The sequence below is a fragment of the Athene noctua genome, chromosome 22, assembly GCF_965140245.1.
Source record: "Athene noctua chromosome 22, bAthNoc1.hap1.1, whole genome shotgun sequence".
In the NCBI taxonomy this organism is placed as follows: Eukaryota; Metazoa; Chordata; class Aves; order Strigiformes; family Strigidae; genus Athene; species Athene noctua.
This window is the reverse complement of record NC_134058.1, coordinates 1,113,251-1,126,449: the sequence shown is the minus strand read 5'-3', so window position 1 is coordinate 1,126,449 and position 13,199 is coordinate 1,113,251. Positions and strand designations below refer to the sequence as shown.

The window sequence follows — 13,199 nt, the reverse complement described above, 5'->3', positions numbered from 1 at the left end:
ACTGCTGTGCCCCCCCCCCCACACCATCGCCCTGAGGAAAGCAGAAAGCACAGCGGTGGGAGAACCAGGGCACGCGGCGCCCGCGAGCTCTCCCTGCGGTGCTGAAATCCAGATGTTACGTCCCCGCTCACAAAGCCCCTGGCTCCCGGCACCCCCCTGTGTGCAGACACCCCCTGCCCTGAGCCCCCACTTACGGCTCTCGCAGCTGTGGCCCGTCCAGCCGGGCGGGCAGAGGCAGTGGCCGGTGCGGCGGTCGCAGAGCCCCCCGTGTCGGCACTCGCAGCGCTGCCGGCAGTCGGCCCCGTGCTGCCCCTGCGCGCACTCTGCGGGGAGCACACGGTGAGACCCCCCGCGCCCGCGGGAGGGCCACCAGCTCTTCCTCGTGCACCTCATCCCCTCAGCCTTCGGGGGAAAGCGAGTCCAAAACGGGACAAGCTTGTGCCAGAGCCCGTTTCTCCACAGCGTTACTCACCCAGCTCGCAGGCCAGCCCCGTCCACCCCTCGGGGCAAGCACAGAGCCCTGTGGCGGGGTCACACGTGCCACCGTTCTGGCAGAGGCAGCGCTGGCCACAGTTCTGCCCGTAGAAACCCACCGGGCACGCTGTGGGAAAACCAGGACAAACATCCCAGTCAGAGATGAGCTCTGGAGGCAAACAGCACGGCGCTGGTAGCCAGCCAGGGCACTAGGTGGGCGGCCTGATATAAAACAAAGCCCTTATGGCTTGCAGTGAGATGCAGAGAGGAGCCAACAACACCCTGAGGCTGCTCAGCTGCCCACACAAAGACATTCGGTATTTTAACCCACTCAGGGAAGAGGTAGCGATGACACGGGGCACTGGGTGCCTGATCCCTTTAGAGCCTTCCTAGCTCTGCAAATACACTGCAGAACAAAGGCTGGGTGAGCTGAGCAGCCAGGAGAGACGCTCGGCTGGGCACTGCAGAACGTGCCCCTCTCCTCGATCCAAACGGTGCCAGTGCTTGGCAGAGAAAAAAAAAAAAGCCATTCAGGCACATGAATAACTGTTCTCCTGCACGGTTTCACTGAGCTGTGCCTAAAGGCATCGCTGACTTGGCGTCGGGATGCTCAGCGCAGTGGACGACCAAGCTGTTACTCTACGTGCTGGTACGGAACCGCGCGCCAGCGCCGTTCCTGCGGCTCTCGGAGAGGGCAACCTCTTGGCTTCTCTCTTTGTGAACGAATCGGGAAGCGCCGCACAGCTAATTACCATCTCTGGCCTTGCTATCGCCCCGTCTCAGCCTTTCTGTAGTTGCTACTCCACGGAAAACTCCCACCCGCCCTGAGAAACGGCGTTTTTAACCCACGCTGGCCGGGGTGCGTTACCTTGCTGGCACGTGGGTCCCGTCCACCCGGGCGCGCAGAGGCATCGCCCGCTGACGTGGCTGCAGGTGGCGTTATTGAAACAGGCGCAGCTCTGGCTGCAGTTCTCGCCGTACCTGTTCTCCTGGCACGCTGCGGGAGCACAAACAGGCATCACGGTCGGGCAGCAGCTGTGAACTGCGTCAGCCAGGCTCCTCCAAACCACCCCAAATGCTCCTGACCGGGAGAGGAACCAACGCTGGCGCGTGGCTGCTTTGGGCGGCTGCGTAAGGTGGGTGTTATGGTGCTACGGGGAAGTAACAGCTGTATTCTACAGGAGGCCAACAGCCAACCACGGACACTGCTGTTATCCCTGGTGTTACACTGTTCTAGTTATTTGGAAACTGCTTTGCTGGATGCACAGGCCCTCACTGCATCCAACAACACTGTGCTCAGCCAGAGCCCCCCCAGTCACTCTCTGAAACCAAATACTTCTCTGCCCCACAGAATTAACTTCCACACAGAGAAAATCACATGTGGGGAACAGACATCCCATCCCATCCCACCTCATCCCATCCCATCCCATCCCATCCCACCTCATCCCATCCCATCCCATCCCATCCCACCTCATCCCATCCCATCCCTTCCCATCCCATCCCTTCCCATCCCATCCCATCCCATCCCACCTCATCCCATCCCATCCCATCCCATCCCATCCCATCCCATCCCATCCCACCCCACCCCTGGCCGCAGTGACACCCACGCTGGCCACAGCGGGGGCCGTCCCAGCCGGCGGGACAGTGGCACTGGCCCGTGGCATGGTCACAGCGGGCGCCGTTCAGGCAGTTGCAGGCTTCCCGGCACTCCAGTCCATAAAATCCATCAGGACAGGCTGCAGAAATCAAAGGAGAAATCCCCACAAACCGCCTCTCCAGAGCGGTGGGAATGTCCCAGCGGAGAAGAGATGCCTCTTGGCGCCTCTTTTGCCAATAAACCGCTGCACGGCGTGACAGCCCCCAGCTAAGGGCTCTGCCCCGGAGCGGAGCAGCCCCTGCAAGTCCACTGCGGCGCCCGAGGCGCAGGACAAGGCCGGGGGCAGCAGCAGAACAACCACGTTTGGTTTCTGACCAAGAGACTGAGCAGGCTGGGGGGGAAACCCCAACCCTGCACACGGGGACCCCTCAGACACGCTGCTCCCAGACCCCATGTGCAATGTGTGTACACAAGTGGGCGACCAAGGCAGCTCTGCCTTTACTCCTCATTTACATTTTGTTAGTCCATTTGTTGGTTTTTTCCCAGACCTTCCCCTTCCGAATTAAAACCAGAGATTTCGCAGCTTGTGGACATGCGGTTTTCCCCATCCCCATCCCGAGGGATTCTCTTTGCTGTAGCAGCACAGCAAAGTCAGACAAGGAGGCCGACCCCTCTGGCAAGGAGCCCCGGGCCTGTGGTTGCCGCTGGCGGTGCTGGGTCCCGCAGGTACTTACCGTGCTCACAGAAGGTTCCTCGCCAGCCCGGGCTGCAAGTACAGGCCCCACTCACGTGGTCACAGGCGGCCCCGTTGTCACACTGACACCGGTGCTGACAGCTCAGCCCAAACCATCCTTCCGGGCACTCTAGCAAGCAGAAGCAAACCAGACTGATAATCCTGTCCTTTCCTGGTGCTCCCACAAAGCTGGGCCAAGGCAGGAGCTCAGGCTGATTTTTTATAATGACCAGTGGGCTCTACCCTACCCCTCACAGACGTGGACCCGTCACCCAACCACCCTCAGGATGGGATGGAACTGGCCACACCACAGACAGGACATGGGGACTGAATTTCTGTGACTGAACCAAGAAGCGCTGCGGGAGAAATCCGCATCCGTGGCTTCCCCCGCTCCCTCTGCAGGGAGAAGCCTCCCGCCCGCCCGTCCGGTGCCTTTCCCCTGGAAATCAATCTGTATGTCGCGGCTGGGCTGGGGGGCGCAGGGCAGCCCGCGGCAGCACTCACTCCTCTCGCAGCGGCCGCCCGTGTAGCCAGGGTCGCAGAGGCACTGCCCCGTCTCGGCGCTGCAGCTCCCGTCGCTGTTGCTGCAGTTGCAGGCGTGAGCACAGTCGGGGCCCCAGCGCCCGGCGTCGCAGGCTGGAACGGAGGGACCCGACCCGTCACGGTGCGAGCAGAGGTGCCGGCACTGGGCGGGTTATTGCCAGTGTTGGGGTGGAAAGAGAAACGCGGCGGCTGGTCCTCAGGACACCCGGCGGGACAGTGAGAGCGGGGGCTACGTCAGCACGTATTTGATGCGAGTTCATTCTGCAAGCAAGCCCGGTGCAGAAGGGCAAGCGGCACCCGGCGGCACCGGCGGGGCAGAGCGGAGAAACCTCAAGGATTTCAGAAAGATTTTTCTGGCAGAGGCACAGCACGAAGATGAGAGCGAAGCAAGCGACAGCGCAGCTCTGCACCGGCCAGCGTCTGCTACGGGTAAGGCCGCAGGGACAGCGGTACGATACCTCTCTGGCAGTGAGGCCCCGTCCAGCCCGGTGCGCAGCGGCACGTCCCCGTCGCAGGATGGCAATGTCCCTCGTTCCCGCAGCTGCAGCGCTGCTGGCAGTCTGGGCCAAACCAGCCGGGCGGACACACTGCCAAGGGACACACGGCCTCAGGGCCGCGCTGCCGTAACGCCCCCGGCACCCACACCCCTCGGTCGAGCGCGGGCGCTCAGCTCCGGGCTGAACGAGGGGCTCAGGGTTTTACCTCCCTTTCTGCTGATGCAAAAGTTACCTCTACACTAGAGGGGCTTCAAGGGAAGCACCCAGCCCGTGCCTCGAGGTGCAAGGCAAGGAGGCGTGCGTGGTGCCGAGCCCTGCCCTGACGACAGCCGGGTGCTCTGCTCCCAGCGCGGGTACCCCAGGCCACCCTGAATAACCCTCGCTGCGGCCGAAGGGCCATTCCGGCGCGAGGAGCCCGGCGGCGGCAGCACTCACCGTCCTGGCAGCGGCGGCCGGTGTAGCCGGGCGGGCAGAGGCAGGCTCCCGTGGCGGGGTCGCAGCTGGCGTTGTTGGCACACTCGGGACATATCTCCTGGCAGCCCTGTCCCCAGCGACCCTCGGGGCAAGCTGGAGCACGGGCAGAGAGAGGGGACACACAGGCCTCGGGATCATGGCCGAGGCGCAAGAGGGAAATTTCTATCTTCTGCTGCTCCCGCTCGTGCACAGCAAGGGCTTTTGTCTGGCAGTGCATGGCTACCTGGCTACTAGCAAGGACAACCTTGCTTGTTTGTTCTATAAACAGCGTGTGAGCCCTCTGTCAGTGCCCGTCTAACCTCACTCCTGTACTTTCGTGTCAATTTTGGATTCGCATCTTCTTGTGGGGAGCCACAAGGCTCCTTGCTAGGAAACGGTGTTGCTGGCAAAGGGTCTGCGCAGCTGCTGTCCCACTGCTGGGCAGCACGTTAGTCACCGTTCCCAGACCCGCTTTTAGTTGCAAAGGAGAAGCAAAAGGCTAAGAACTGATAAAACTGGGGCAAGAATCCTTGTTTAATTATTCCCAAACTGCTCCAGGGCCTGGAAAATAGTCAGTTCAAAAGGTATGGTAAGCACTGTGCCTGTGTGGTTTTATTGCTCAGTCATACTATTAGGAGCGGGACATCTCTATATGACTAATATCCTCCAGCTGCTGTAAGACTGTATAATCCTGGAAAAGTTTTTAATTTAGGACTCTCTAGTTTTCCAGTAGTTCAAGGGTAATATGGCGAAGGCAATTAAAAGCGCACATCGGTAAAGGAAGACTCCTTATCCACATTAAGGACTGCAAGAATTAAAATTATCTTCACCTTTCTTATTGCAATATGTGTTTGCTTCCTTGTACTCCACGCAGCTTCAGCAACAGAGGTAAGCTAGCTGAGGCTATTGTTTAAGACTTACCATCAAAAGCGACATTTTTTTTCTAATTTTCCATGAGGAAGATTCTAATTGCGCTAGACGCTTTCGAAACTAATTTTAGCAAAAGAAAAAGAACAGCTATACGCCTCAACCCCTACCTCGGCGCATTTGCTGCTGTTGCCTCCTCACCTTGGCCGCAGTCGCGTCCCGTCCAGCCTGGCAGGCAGAGGCACTGCCCCGTGCTCCGGTCGCAGGGCGCTCCGCCGCAGGAGCAGGGCTGCCGGCAGCCAGCCCCGAACGTCCCCTCCGGGCACTCTGCGTCGAAAAGAGCGGGGTGAAAACCGCCTTTCCCCAGAGCACAGCACCCGTCGGACCCCGCGCGCCACGGGAGCCCTCGGCTCTGTGAGGACAAGCCCAGCTGCCAAGGGCTCCCGGGCCACGGGGGCAGAACCGCGCTCGCGGGTCCGTCGTCCACAGCGGCCACCTGCAGGCTCTACATTTCACAGCGCTACCTGGTCTGTTTGAGAACCACCTCCCTGCTGTCGCTTGTCCTTTCTTCACACAAGAGCGACCGATCCCGTGCCCAGCAGCTGAGGCCAGACTGGTCTCCAACCTGTGATCACGATTCTGCAAAACAACCCGCTGCCCCTCCGCGGCAGCAGCCGCCGTACCCAGCACTGGGAGGACGCTCTGCCCCGAGACGGTGACACGAGCCACCCTGCTCCCTCCGTGCCCCCAGACCTGCACCATCCCTTCCCTTCCATAGGATGGTGTGAGGGCTTTTCACTGTCCCGGCTGAACGCTTCTGGAAGCGGGAAGCCCAGCTTTTAAGCAGCAGCAGGGTTTGCAGCGGGTACCTCGGTGTGAAGCAATAGGGAAGGGGCAGCCCCACTCCCAGGAGGAGGAAGCGCTTTTCCTGCCCTCTGCTCCCAATGCCAGGGTGGTTCTGCTGCTAGCAGAGAGCTCCCTTCGCACGTTCCACCCCGTGACACTGTTTAGCAGCCAGCTAATTACGTGCAGACTGAGGGCCTCAGACCCAGAGATCCTTAAATCCTATTTGAGTCTCCCAAAAAAGCTCCGTGCCCGCAGTCCCTTTTGTTGGCTGAAGCCGAAGCTTTGTAAGGCTTCGGCAGATGCAAACACACCGGCCTTCACAAATCACGGCGGAAAAGCACACCAGTGCGAAGATTTCAAGTGACACAGTGGAGTTTTTGTTATTCCCCCTCTTTGCTAATTGATGGCAGATGTTTGTCTTCACCCTTTAATAATTTCCAGATCGGAACAACAGCCAAGAGCCTACTATTTCTATACAAATATTTGTGTTATTTCCTGTGACTCCCCCCTACAGGCTTAAGCTCCTTTCTTATTCTTTTCAAAACTCTCCCGACCGAAAGCGCCCGCCCCGCCGAGGCGCCGCGGGGCTCCGGGGGCAGCAGCGTCCCGCCGCGGGGGGGCCAGGGCTGCCGGGACCCCTGAGAGGGGGCACAAGCCCTGCCAAAGCTGCTCCCAGCGCCGCGCGGCTCTGCCAGCACTCGCTTGCATCGGCCCTTGTCGTGACCACCTGCAGGTTCTGTTGTGGCCAACAGACCAGCTACGTTCTACCGGTTGTGGCGTTACACAAGGTAACCACGGGCCGGCGGCTTAAGGAGGCTACGAAGGGTAACTCCTGGGTTGGGTGCGGGTGGAGGGCTTGGTTAAATGTAAATCAGTGCAGGGGGGATGCTTGAATCAAAATCCAGGTGCTGACCAGCGCAAGCCTCTTAGCGCAGCGTGTCTTCAGGTGTGGACTTCAAGAGTCCCACTTTAGGCATTTTCTGTGGGATCCGCCCAGCTGGAGTGTGATTCAGAAGGAGACAACCTCACGGGAGGGGGAGGTTGGCTTTTCAATCGCTGCTCCGCTCTGAGGCTGGCACAAGTTATTATTTTCCAAGATCTGTGTTCATGTTTTGCAATCATCACCTCGTGCCAGTGACTCACGGCCTTTAGGTTCACTCAAAACACCTTTGTTCAGAGAAAGCTGAGCTCTCTGACACCCCAACTACTCTCTGACACCCCAACTATCTCCCAGGATCTTGAAAAGCTGCACCCTCAGAGCTCGAGCGCACACACAGAGCTGTGCAGTTGTCACCGGTCTGACAGCTGGCCCTTTGTGTGAAGAGCAGAAAACTGCTCTAGGAGGTTCAGACAGAGAACTGAATTTTAGTTTAAACTCTAATATAAATGAAACATAAAGTTTTCTTTTCCACTTGCAGATCAAATCGAGTTTCAATAAGGAACAGCGAAGGGAGCAGAAAATATGACACCATTCTGCTGGGCACTGATTGCCTGGAAGTAAAAAGACATCAAAGCAGGGGAAGATAACTCGGTATCTATCACCTTCATCTACAAAAGCAGAGATGCCCAAGTGGCAGCATAAAGCGAGACCCTGTTCTCCTTTTCTGAATAAGAATCATTATGCATGAGAATTCCTGCTTCCCCGCTTTACAGGGACTTTACAGGTTTTACAAAGACCTGCAAGTGGCAGCTCCTGTGTCCTCGAAAGCCATTTCAACTTTTCACTCATTAGATCAACTGCAGTGGGCTGGGGGTGCGGAGAGAGCGCAGGAGGGATTCTGGCAGTCCTTTCGTGTTGTTTTGTGAAGAAAAAGTTTGCATGTGTGAGGAATCGTGAGTTTACAGCACACTTGCCCTGCGGGGCCCGCCTTACCTTGGTCGCAGTTCTCCCCACGGTAGCCTTGGGGACACTCTTTCCGGCACTCTCCGGTGACGTGGTCACAAGACACTTCTGGAGAGCAGCTACACTTCTTCTTGCAGCCATCCCCGTAATAGCCAGGCTCACAGTCTGTCAACAATCATAATTAAAAATTAAAGCCCATCTGGCATTACTCGGTTGAGCCTGGAAGAGCCCCAGCTCGCAGCGACGGGCGCTGAGCACACTCTCCCCGGCGAGCCTGGGGAGCTCCACACCCGGCTGTGCAGGCGCTGCGTCCTAACTTAACGTGACTAAGCCTGACGGAGAGTTTTGGTCTAAGCTAAGCACCAAGAGCTGAGACAGTCTTGGGGGGGGGTGGAAAGTGAGCTGAGCTTTTCTCCAAGAAAACAGGTGAGGGGGAAAGAGGCTGCGGGAGGGGAAAGGGAGACGCTCCGCGAATACTCCTCGGCAACTCACGCGTCTCGCAGCGCTTGCCGCGGTAGCCGGGTTTGCATCGGCAGGAGCCGTCCCTCTTGTCGCAGTCCTGCGTGTTCTGCTGCACGCAGCGGCACTCCTCGGAGCAGCCGGGGCCAAACGCCCACTTGGGGCAAACTGGAGGCAGAGGGAAAGAGCCGGTCAGTGACCCGCGGGGCTCAACGACGTGGGGCAAGGGTGGACACTGCCACCCGGCGCTGGCCCTTCCCAGGGACGGGACCTAGAAGGGCTGTCATCTGGGAATAACGCATCTCTCGTGAAAAGGCGGAGGACAGGCATACCTAAATGGCAGAACCGTCCGTACAGGCCCGGATCGCACAGACAGGCTCCGTAAATCCGATGGCAACGACCCCGATTGGCACAGTTGCACTTTTTCCTGCATTGTTTCCCAAAAAATCCTTTAGGGCACCCTGGTAACAGAGAGAGATTTTCTGGGAACACAAGCCAACTTCTACCTGTCATTTTATTTCCAGCAGAGGAAAAACATTCCAAAATCAAAGCTGTACAGCACCCACAATGAACCCAGGCTTCTGCCCAGGGACGCGCTGCGTATCGCGACCGGAGCGCTCGGACCCTGCCTCAGCTCAGGGGCTGCCTCCGCAGCCGGCCCGCCCGTCCTCGCCCCGTGTCAGGAGTGTGTCCCCCGCTGTCACAGAGTGTGTCACCTGCTGTCACAGAGCGTGTCACCCGCTGCCCCGCACGAGGACCCCCGAGGGCACCGCCAGCTCTGCGCTCGCCTGGAGCGGCGACGCTGCCCCTGCCAGGAATCTACCCCGCAGGGCTCGCAGAAGCCAATTTTTTCATACGTGAGAAAGTAATCCAGGAGGCCGTTCCTATTGATAAAAGTGATATTTGCACTATTAAGGGAATAAAATTATTGTTCTTTCTCTGTTATGCTAAAGATCCTCATATTAGAAGCACATGGCAGACAGATCGTGTCAGCAGCATCTGCCCGGGCAGCACAGGCCTCCTCCCGTATGATAAGAGACAGTTTAAGCAGAGGAAATGCCACCCTGGGACAACAGATCAGTTCTTCACTGTTTATTTTAATCTTACCTTCCTGTTTTTTCTCTGCACCCCTCAATCACCTCATTCCTACAGCAAAAAAAAGGTTGGGGTATCTCTTGCATTCATTTACATTCTGCTTCGGTCTCCTGCAGTAATAGTTCCCATATGCTCCTAAACATTTGTCTGAAGTCATTTTGTCTGAATCCCTTATTGTCTCACTCTTGCTGTGTTTTTAGACTTATGTCCCCCGGAGTTTAACTCTTTGGGAGGGAGCAACAAATACCAACAGCAACTGACACCTCCTTTGGGTAACTCTTGCTGTCACAACTTTTCAGCGTTTCAGTTTCTCTTCAGCAGAACACACCTCCACCCTTCTGTAAATTTATCATTGAAGATTTTGACTTTCTTTTCTGTGTCTGCCACTGAACGTCCAGTGACACACCGACGGCTGCCCACGGTCATTGCTGAGTAATGAACAGGGACTGCGAAGGTCTTCCAGTGCAAGGACAAGGCACGCTACTGGGAGCACTGGTTTGTGAGTGAAGAATCCCCTTTACCACCTTCTCCTTATTAAAATGATATTTTTCCGCACCAGACTAGGTGACCCACCGAGTCAGATGGAGCAGGGATGTGTTAGAGACACTCACACTGGGATGGGTCAACAAAAGAGTTGAAGGATGCTTTCAGTGACCAGCCACAGAGGGAGCAGTGTAAGGCGTTCCGGGGAAAACATTTGAAGGCTTCAGAGAAGCACAACTGGGGCGTCAAAGATGTTATAGCATCAGGGGTGGGTGTAATAATAGTAATTTATCTAATTATGGCAAATGCTCGACTAATACGTTGAGGGAAAGTGAAAGGAGTCACCTCCGCAGGCAGGGGAGCATCACTCGCCACTCGCTATTGCTTTTTCCCTACAGGAAAATGTTTTAAAGAGAAAAAAAACCAACACAAACAAAACGCAAGGGAGGTCCCAGATTTCTGTGCTTGACTTCAGGGCCCCGCAGAGGTGCCGTCCCGCCCTTTGTCACCTCGCCGAGGGCTGCGGCGGGAAGGACGGGGATCCCATCTCCGTGCCATGGGCTTACCGTCCTGGCAGAGCTCGCCCCCCACGCCGGGCGGGCAGCGGCAGGCGCCCGTGGCGGGCTCACAGGTGCCCCCGTTCTGGCAGCGACAGGCCTGGCTGCAGTTCTTCCCGAAGGTGCCGGCCGGGCAGGCTGCGGGCAGGGAGGGAGGGAGGGAGGCTGAGCCGGCTGCGCGGGCCCAGCGCGGCCGCTGCCACCACGGCCGGGCCGGGCCTGGCCGGGCGCTGCCGCCAGCGCCACTCACTTTGGTTGCAGAGGAGCCCGGCCCAGCCCGCCGGGCAGTCGCAGCCGCTCTCCTCCGCGTCGCAGGTGGCTCCGTTCTGGCAGTCGTCGCAGGTCAGGCTGCAGTCGGGGCCGAACGTGTGCTCCAGGCAGACTGCAAGGAGAGGTGCTGCGGGTGAGGAACCCCCCAAGGGCTGCCTCAGCACCTCGGAGAGTTTGGGCAGAGGAACCCCCGCCCCGTGCGCAGGCTGCGGCAAAGCTCGACACATCTGTGGTGTAACGGGTTCTGCGCACGCGGACAAGGTGCTCGGCAACCTTGGGGGTACGCTCACCGCGCAGAAATAAACCCAGCACCAGCGGTTAGTTCTGAAGACTTCCAAGCGAAGTCTGCCGTTTACCAGTGCTGCAAAATGCCCACCGAATTTTTCTGAAAGCGTGTGCTCTCCTCTTGCTTCCATCTCCTCCTCTTCTTCTTCGGAGTCGTCGCTGAAGAGCTGCGTAAATTCATCTCGCAGGATTGCAACGTGAGGGATCGGGCGGATAACGGGGCGCTGACCATCCAGAGCTTCCACGGGGCCCTCGATAGCTGGAGAAGCAGACACGGAGGTGAGAATGTCAAAGTGGGAAAGAGGCAAGATCTCCAAGAGGTGAATAGTGGGAGAGAACCTCTGAAAAGGGAAAAAAGAAAAAGGGAAACCAGAAATATCTGTACAGGGCTGGTGCATCTGATCTGGTTTGCACCACTGATCTCTCACTCTGTTCTGACACCTCTAAAACTTTTGCAACTTGTTTGTTTTGGCTAGAATGGGCACGGGCCATTCTCCAGGACCTATGGGAGAAGCTTTGATCTTAACCTTGACAGCTCTGGCTTCTCAGGTAACTGGGCTCGCACTCAACCCATCCCAGAGCCACTCACCTTCTCTGAGTTTTCTGGTAAGTTAACTATTTTTTTGGAAAATTAAACCAGACTGCTCATTTAACAAAATTAGGCAATGCATTTCAGCTTGGTTCTCCCTTTGGAAAGGGTATTGACAGGCAGAGCTACAGGTTTCCTTCACTTGTGGGTAGTTAAGGCTTAAAACCCAGGTGATCAAGCTAATTGCTGCACCCTGGGAGCCAGGCAGAGCCTATAAAAGCCCCTGGCCGAAGCAGGCTCAGATGTTTTGCCAGAGTGGGGGTGTGCTGAGTGCTGCTCTTTGGGGTCCAGGCCTCAGAAAGCCTTTTTGGGGGACCCGGGCTGTGCTGCCGGGGGTCACTGGGTGAAGAGGGGGCTGTTGGCCGCCCTACTGAGCGAGTGAGGTGGGTAACAGAGTGCTTGGTGCTGGCATAAAGACACTGCCTTTGAAAAAGATAAACCCATGACTTCTTGTAAGGAAAAACTGAAGAGGCTGGTGACTGGGGAAAGGTTTCTGGTTCTCTGGTTAACGCGGAGTCGTCACTGCGGACTACTGCAAGTGTCGCTGTGCCAAAATCCCCTGCGCTTCTTTGGAAGTGTGTAACAGGCTGGAATGGGACTGGCCCGCCCGGGGGAAAGCTTTCCACTAGCGATATGAGTCATTTCCACCACAGTAAGTGCTGTGAAAAAGCTGGAGAAGGTGACGTGCGGGGCTAATGAGCTCCAGCCCGTGCTAGCCCTGGCTGGGCCGGTAGCCCACTGCTCAACTGCCCAGAGCACAGGCCCGGCACTTACAGCTGCAGCTCCTTCGGTCCTCCTCCAGCTTGTACCCGATCTCGCAGCCGCACTGGAAAGACCCAGGCTGGTTCTGGCAGGTGTGTTCACATCCAGCGTTACTCGAAGAGCACTCGTCCACATCTACGAGACACGGGATGCTGCAGTGTGCTGGGAGCAGCCCTCTGCATGGCACGGGGCCCTGATATATTTTCTGTCCCCACGCCAGCAGCTGGGCTGATGGACCCTCTGCCAGCTCAGTGAACCCACCCGATGCTAAAAATTGAGAGTACCCAAGTGATTCGGGGACCCCTGGGTTTCAAAGGGCCACGTCCTGGGTTTCAGTTCACATCTGTCACTAATTGTGTGGAAAGGGGGGGATAAGCTTGGCTTTTCACCTGTGAAATGTTATTGGGGAGCTCTGGTAGTGAGAACAGCTCTTTTGGAGGAGAGAAGCCCCACGTTCTCTGTGCTGAGAAGGTGACTCACCAGACAGCTGACAGGAAAACTGGTATGAGCTGGGAGAAACTGGAAGAAATGCCTGGCTGTTTGAACCCAGGTAGGACCATTTCTTGCTCTCTTTATTAAAAGCTCACGTTAGTCACTGCTATAGCTGTATTTTATACAGACAGTTTTATCTGCCTGTATCTCTTGGGTAAAATGATGGGCAACGTTGGCCTTTGGGGTCAAACATAAAATGACTTCTGTGAATGAATGGAGTCAGGCTTGGACCAGCTCACTGTGAGTTATCCTGATTTGAATTCAAAAAGCCCCCTTGCTGCTCTCCCGTTGTGCTGGACTAGCACGTGGGTTAGAATAGCTGAGTTGCCTGAACACTACGCAGACTGAGGAGGT

The 13,199-nt window shown here is 57.0% G+C and overlaps 1 protein-coding gene across 2 annotated transcripts in view; it reads right to left on the bottom strand.

Annotated features, from left to right (window-relative positions):
• The window catches only part of MEGF6 (multiple EGF like domains 6), a 94,004-nt gene that overhangs the window by 7,242 nt on the left and 73,563 nt on the right, over positions 1-13,199 (bottom strand). For both annotated transcript variants that reach the window (XM_074924627.1, XM_074924628.1), the window contains 16 exons: positions 12,366-12,488; positions 11,094-11,261; positions 10,698-10,829; positions 10,457-10,585; positions 8,645-8,773; positions 8,346-8,480; positions 7,884-8,018; positions 5,366-5,491; positions 4,280-4,411; positions 3,806-3,934; positions 3,309-3,440; positions 2,806-2,934; positions 2,082-2,210; positions 1,343-1,471; positions 473-601; positions 195-323 (listed from right to left, as the gene is read on the bottom strand). In XM_074924627.1, the coding sequence (XP_074780728.1) occupies positions 195-323; positions 473-601; positions 1,343-1,471; positions 2,082-2,210; positions 2,806-2,934; positions 3,309-3,440; positions 3,806-3,934; positions 4,280-4,411; positions 5,366-5,491; positions 7,884-8,018; positions 8,346-8,480; positions 8,645-8,773; positions 10,457-10,585; positions 10,698-10,829; positions 11,094-11,261; positions 12,366-12,488 (2,115 nt within the window). The remainder of the gene's footprint in view (positions 1-194; positions 324-472; positions 602-1,342; positions 1,472-2,081; positions 2,211-2,805; positions 2,935-3,308; positions 3,441-3,805; positions 3,935-4,279; positions 4,412-5,365; positions 5,492-7,883; positions 8,019-8,345; positions 8,481-8,644; positions 8,774-10,456; positions 10,586-10,697; positions 10,830-11,093; positions 11,262-12,365; positions 12,489-13,199) is intronic.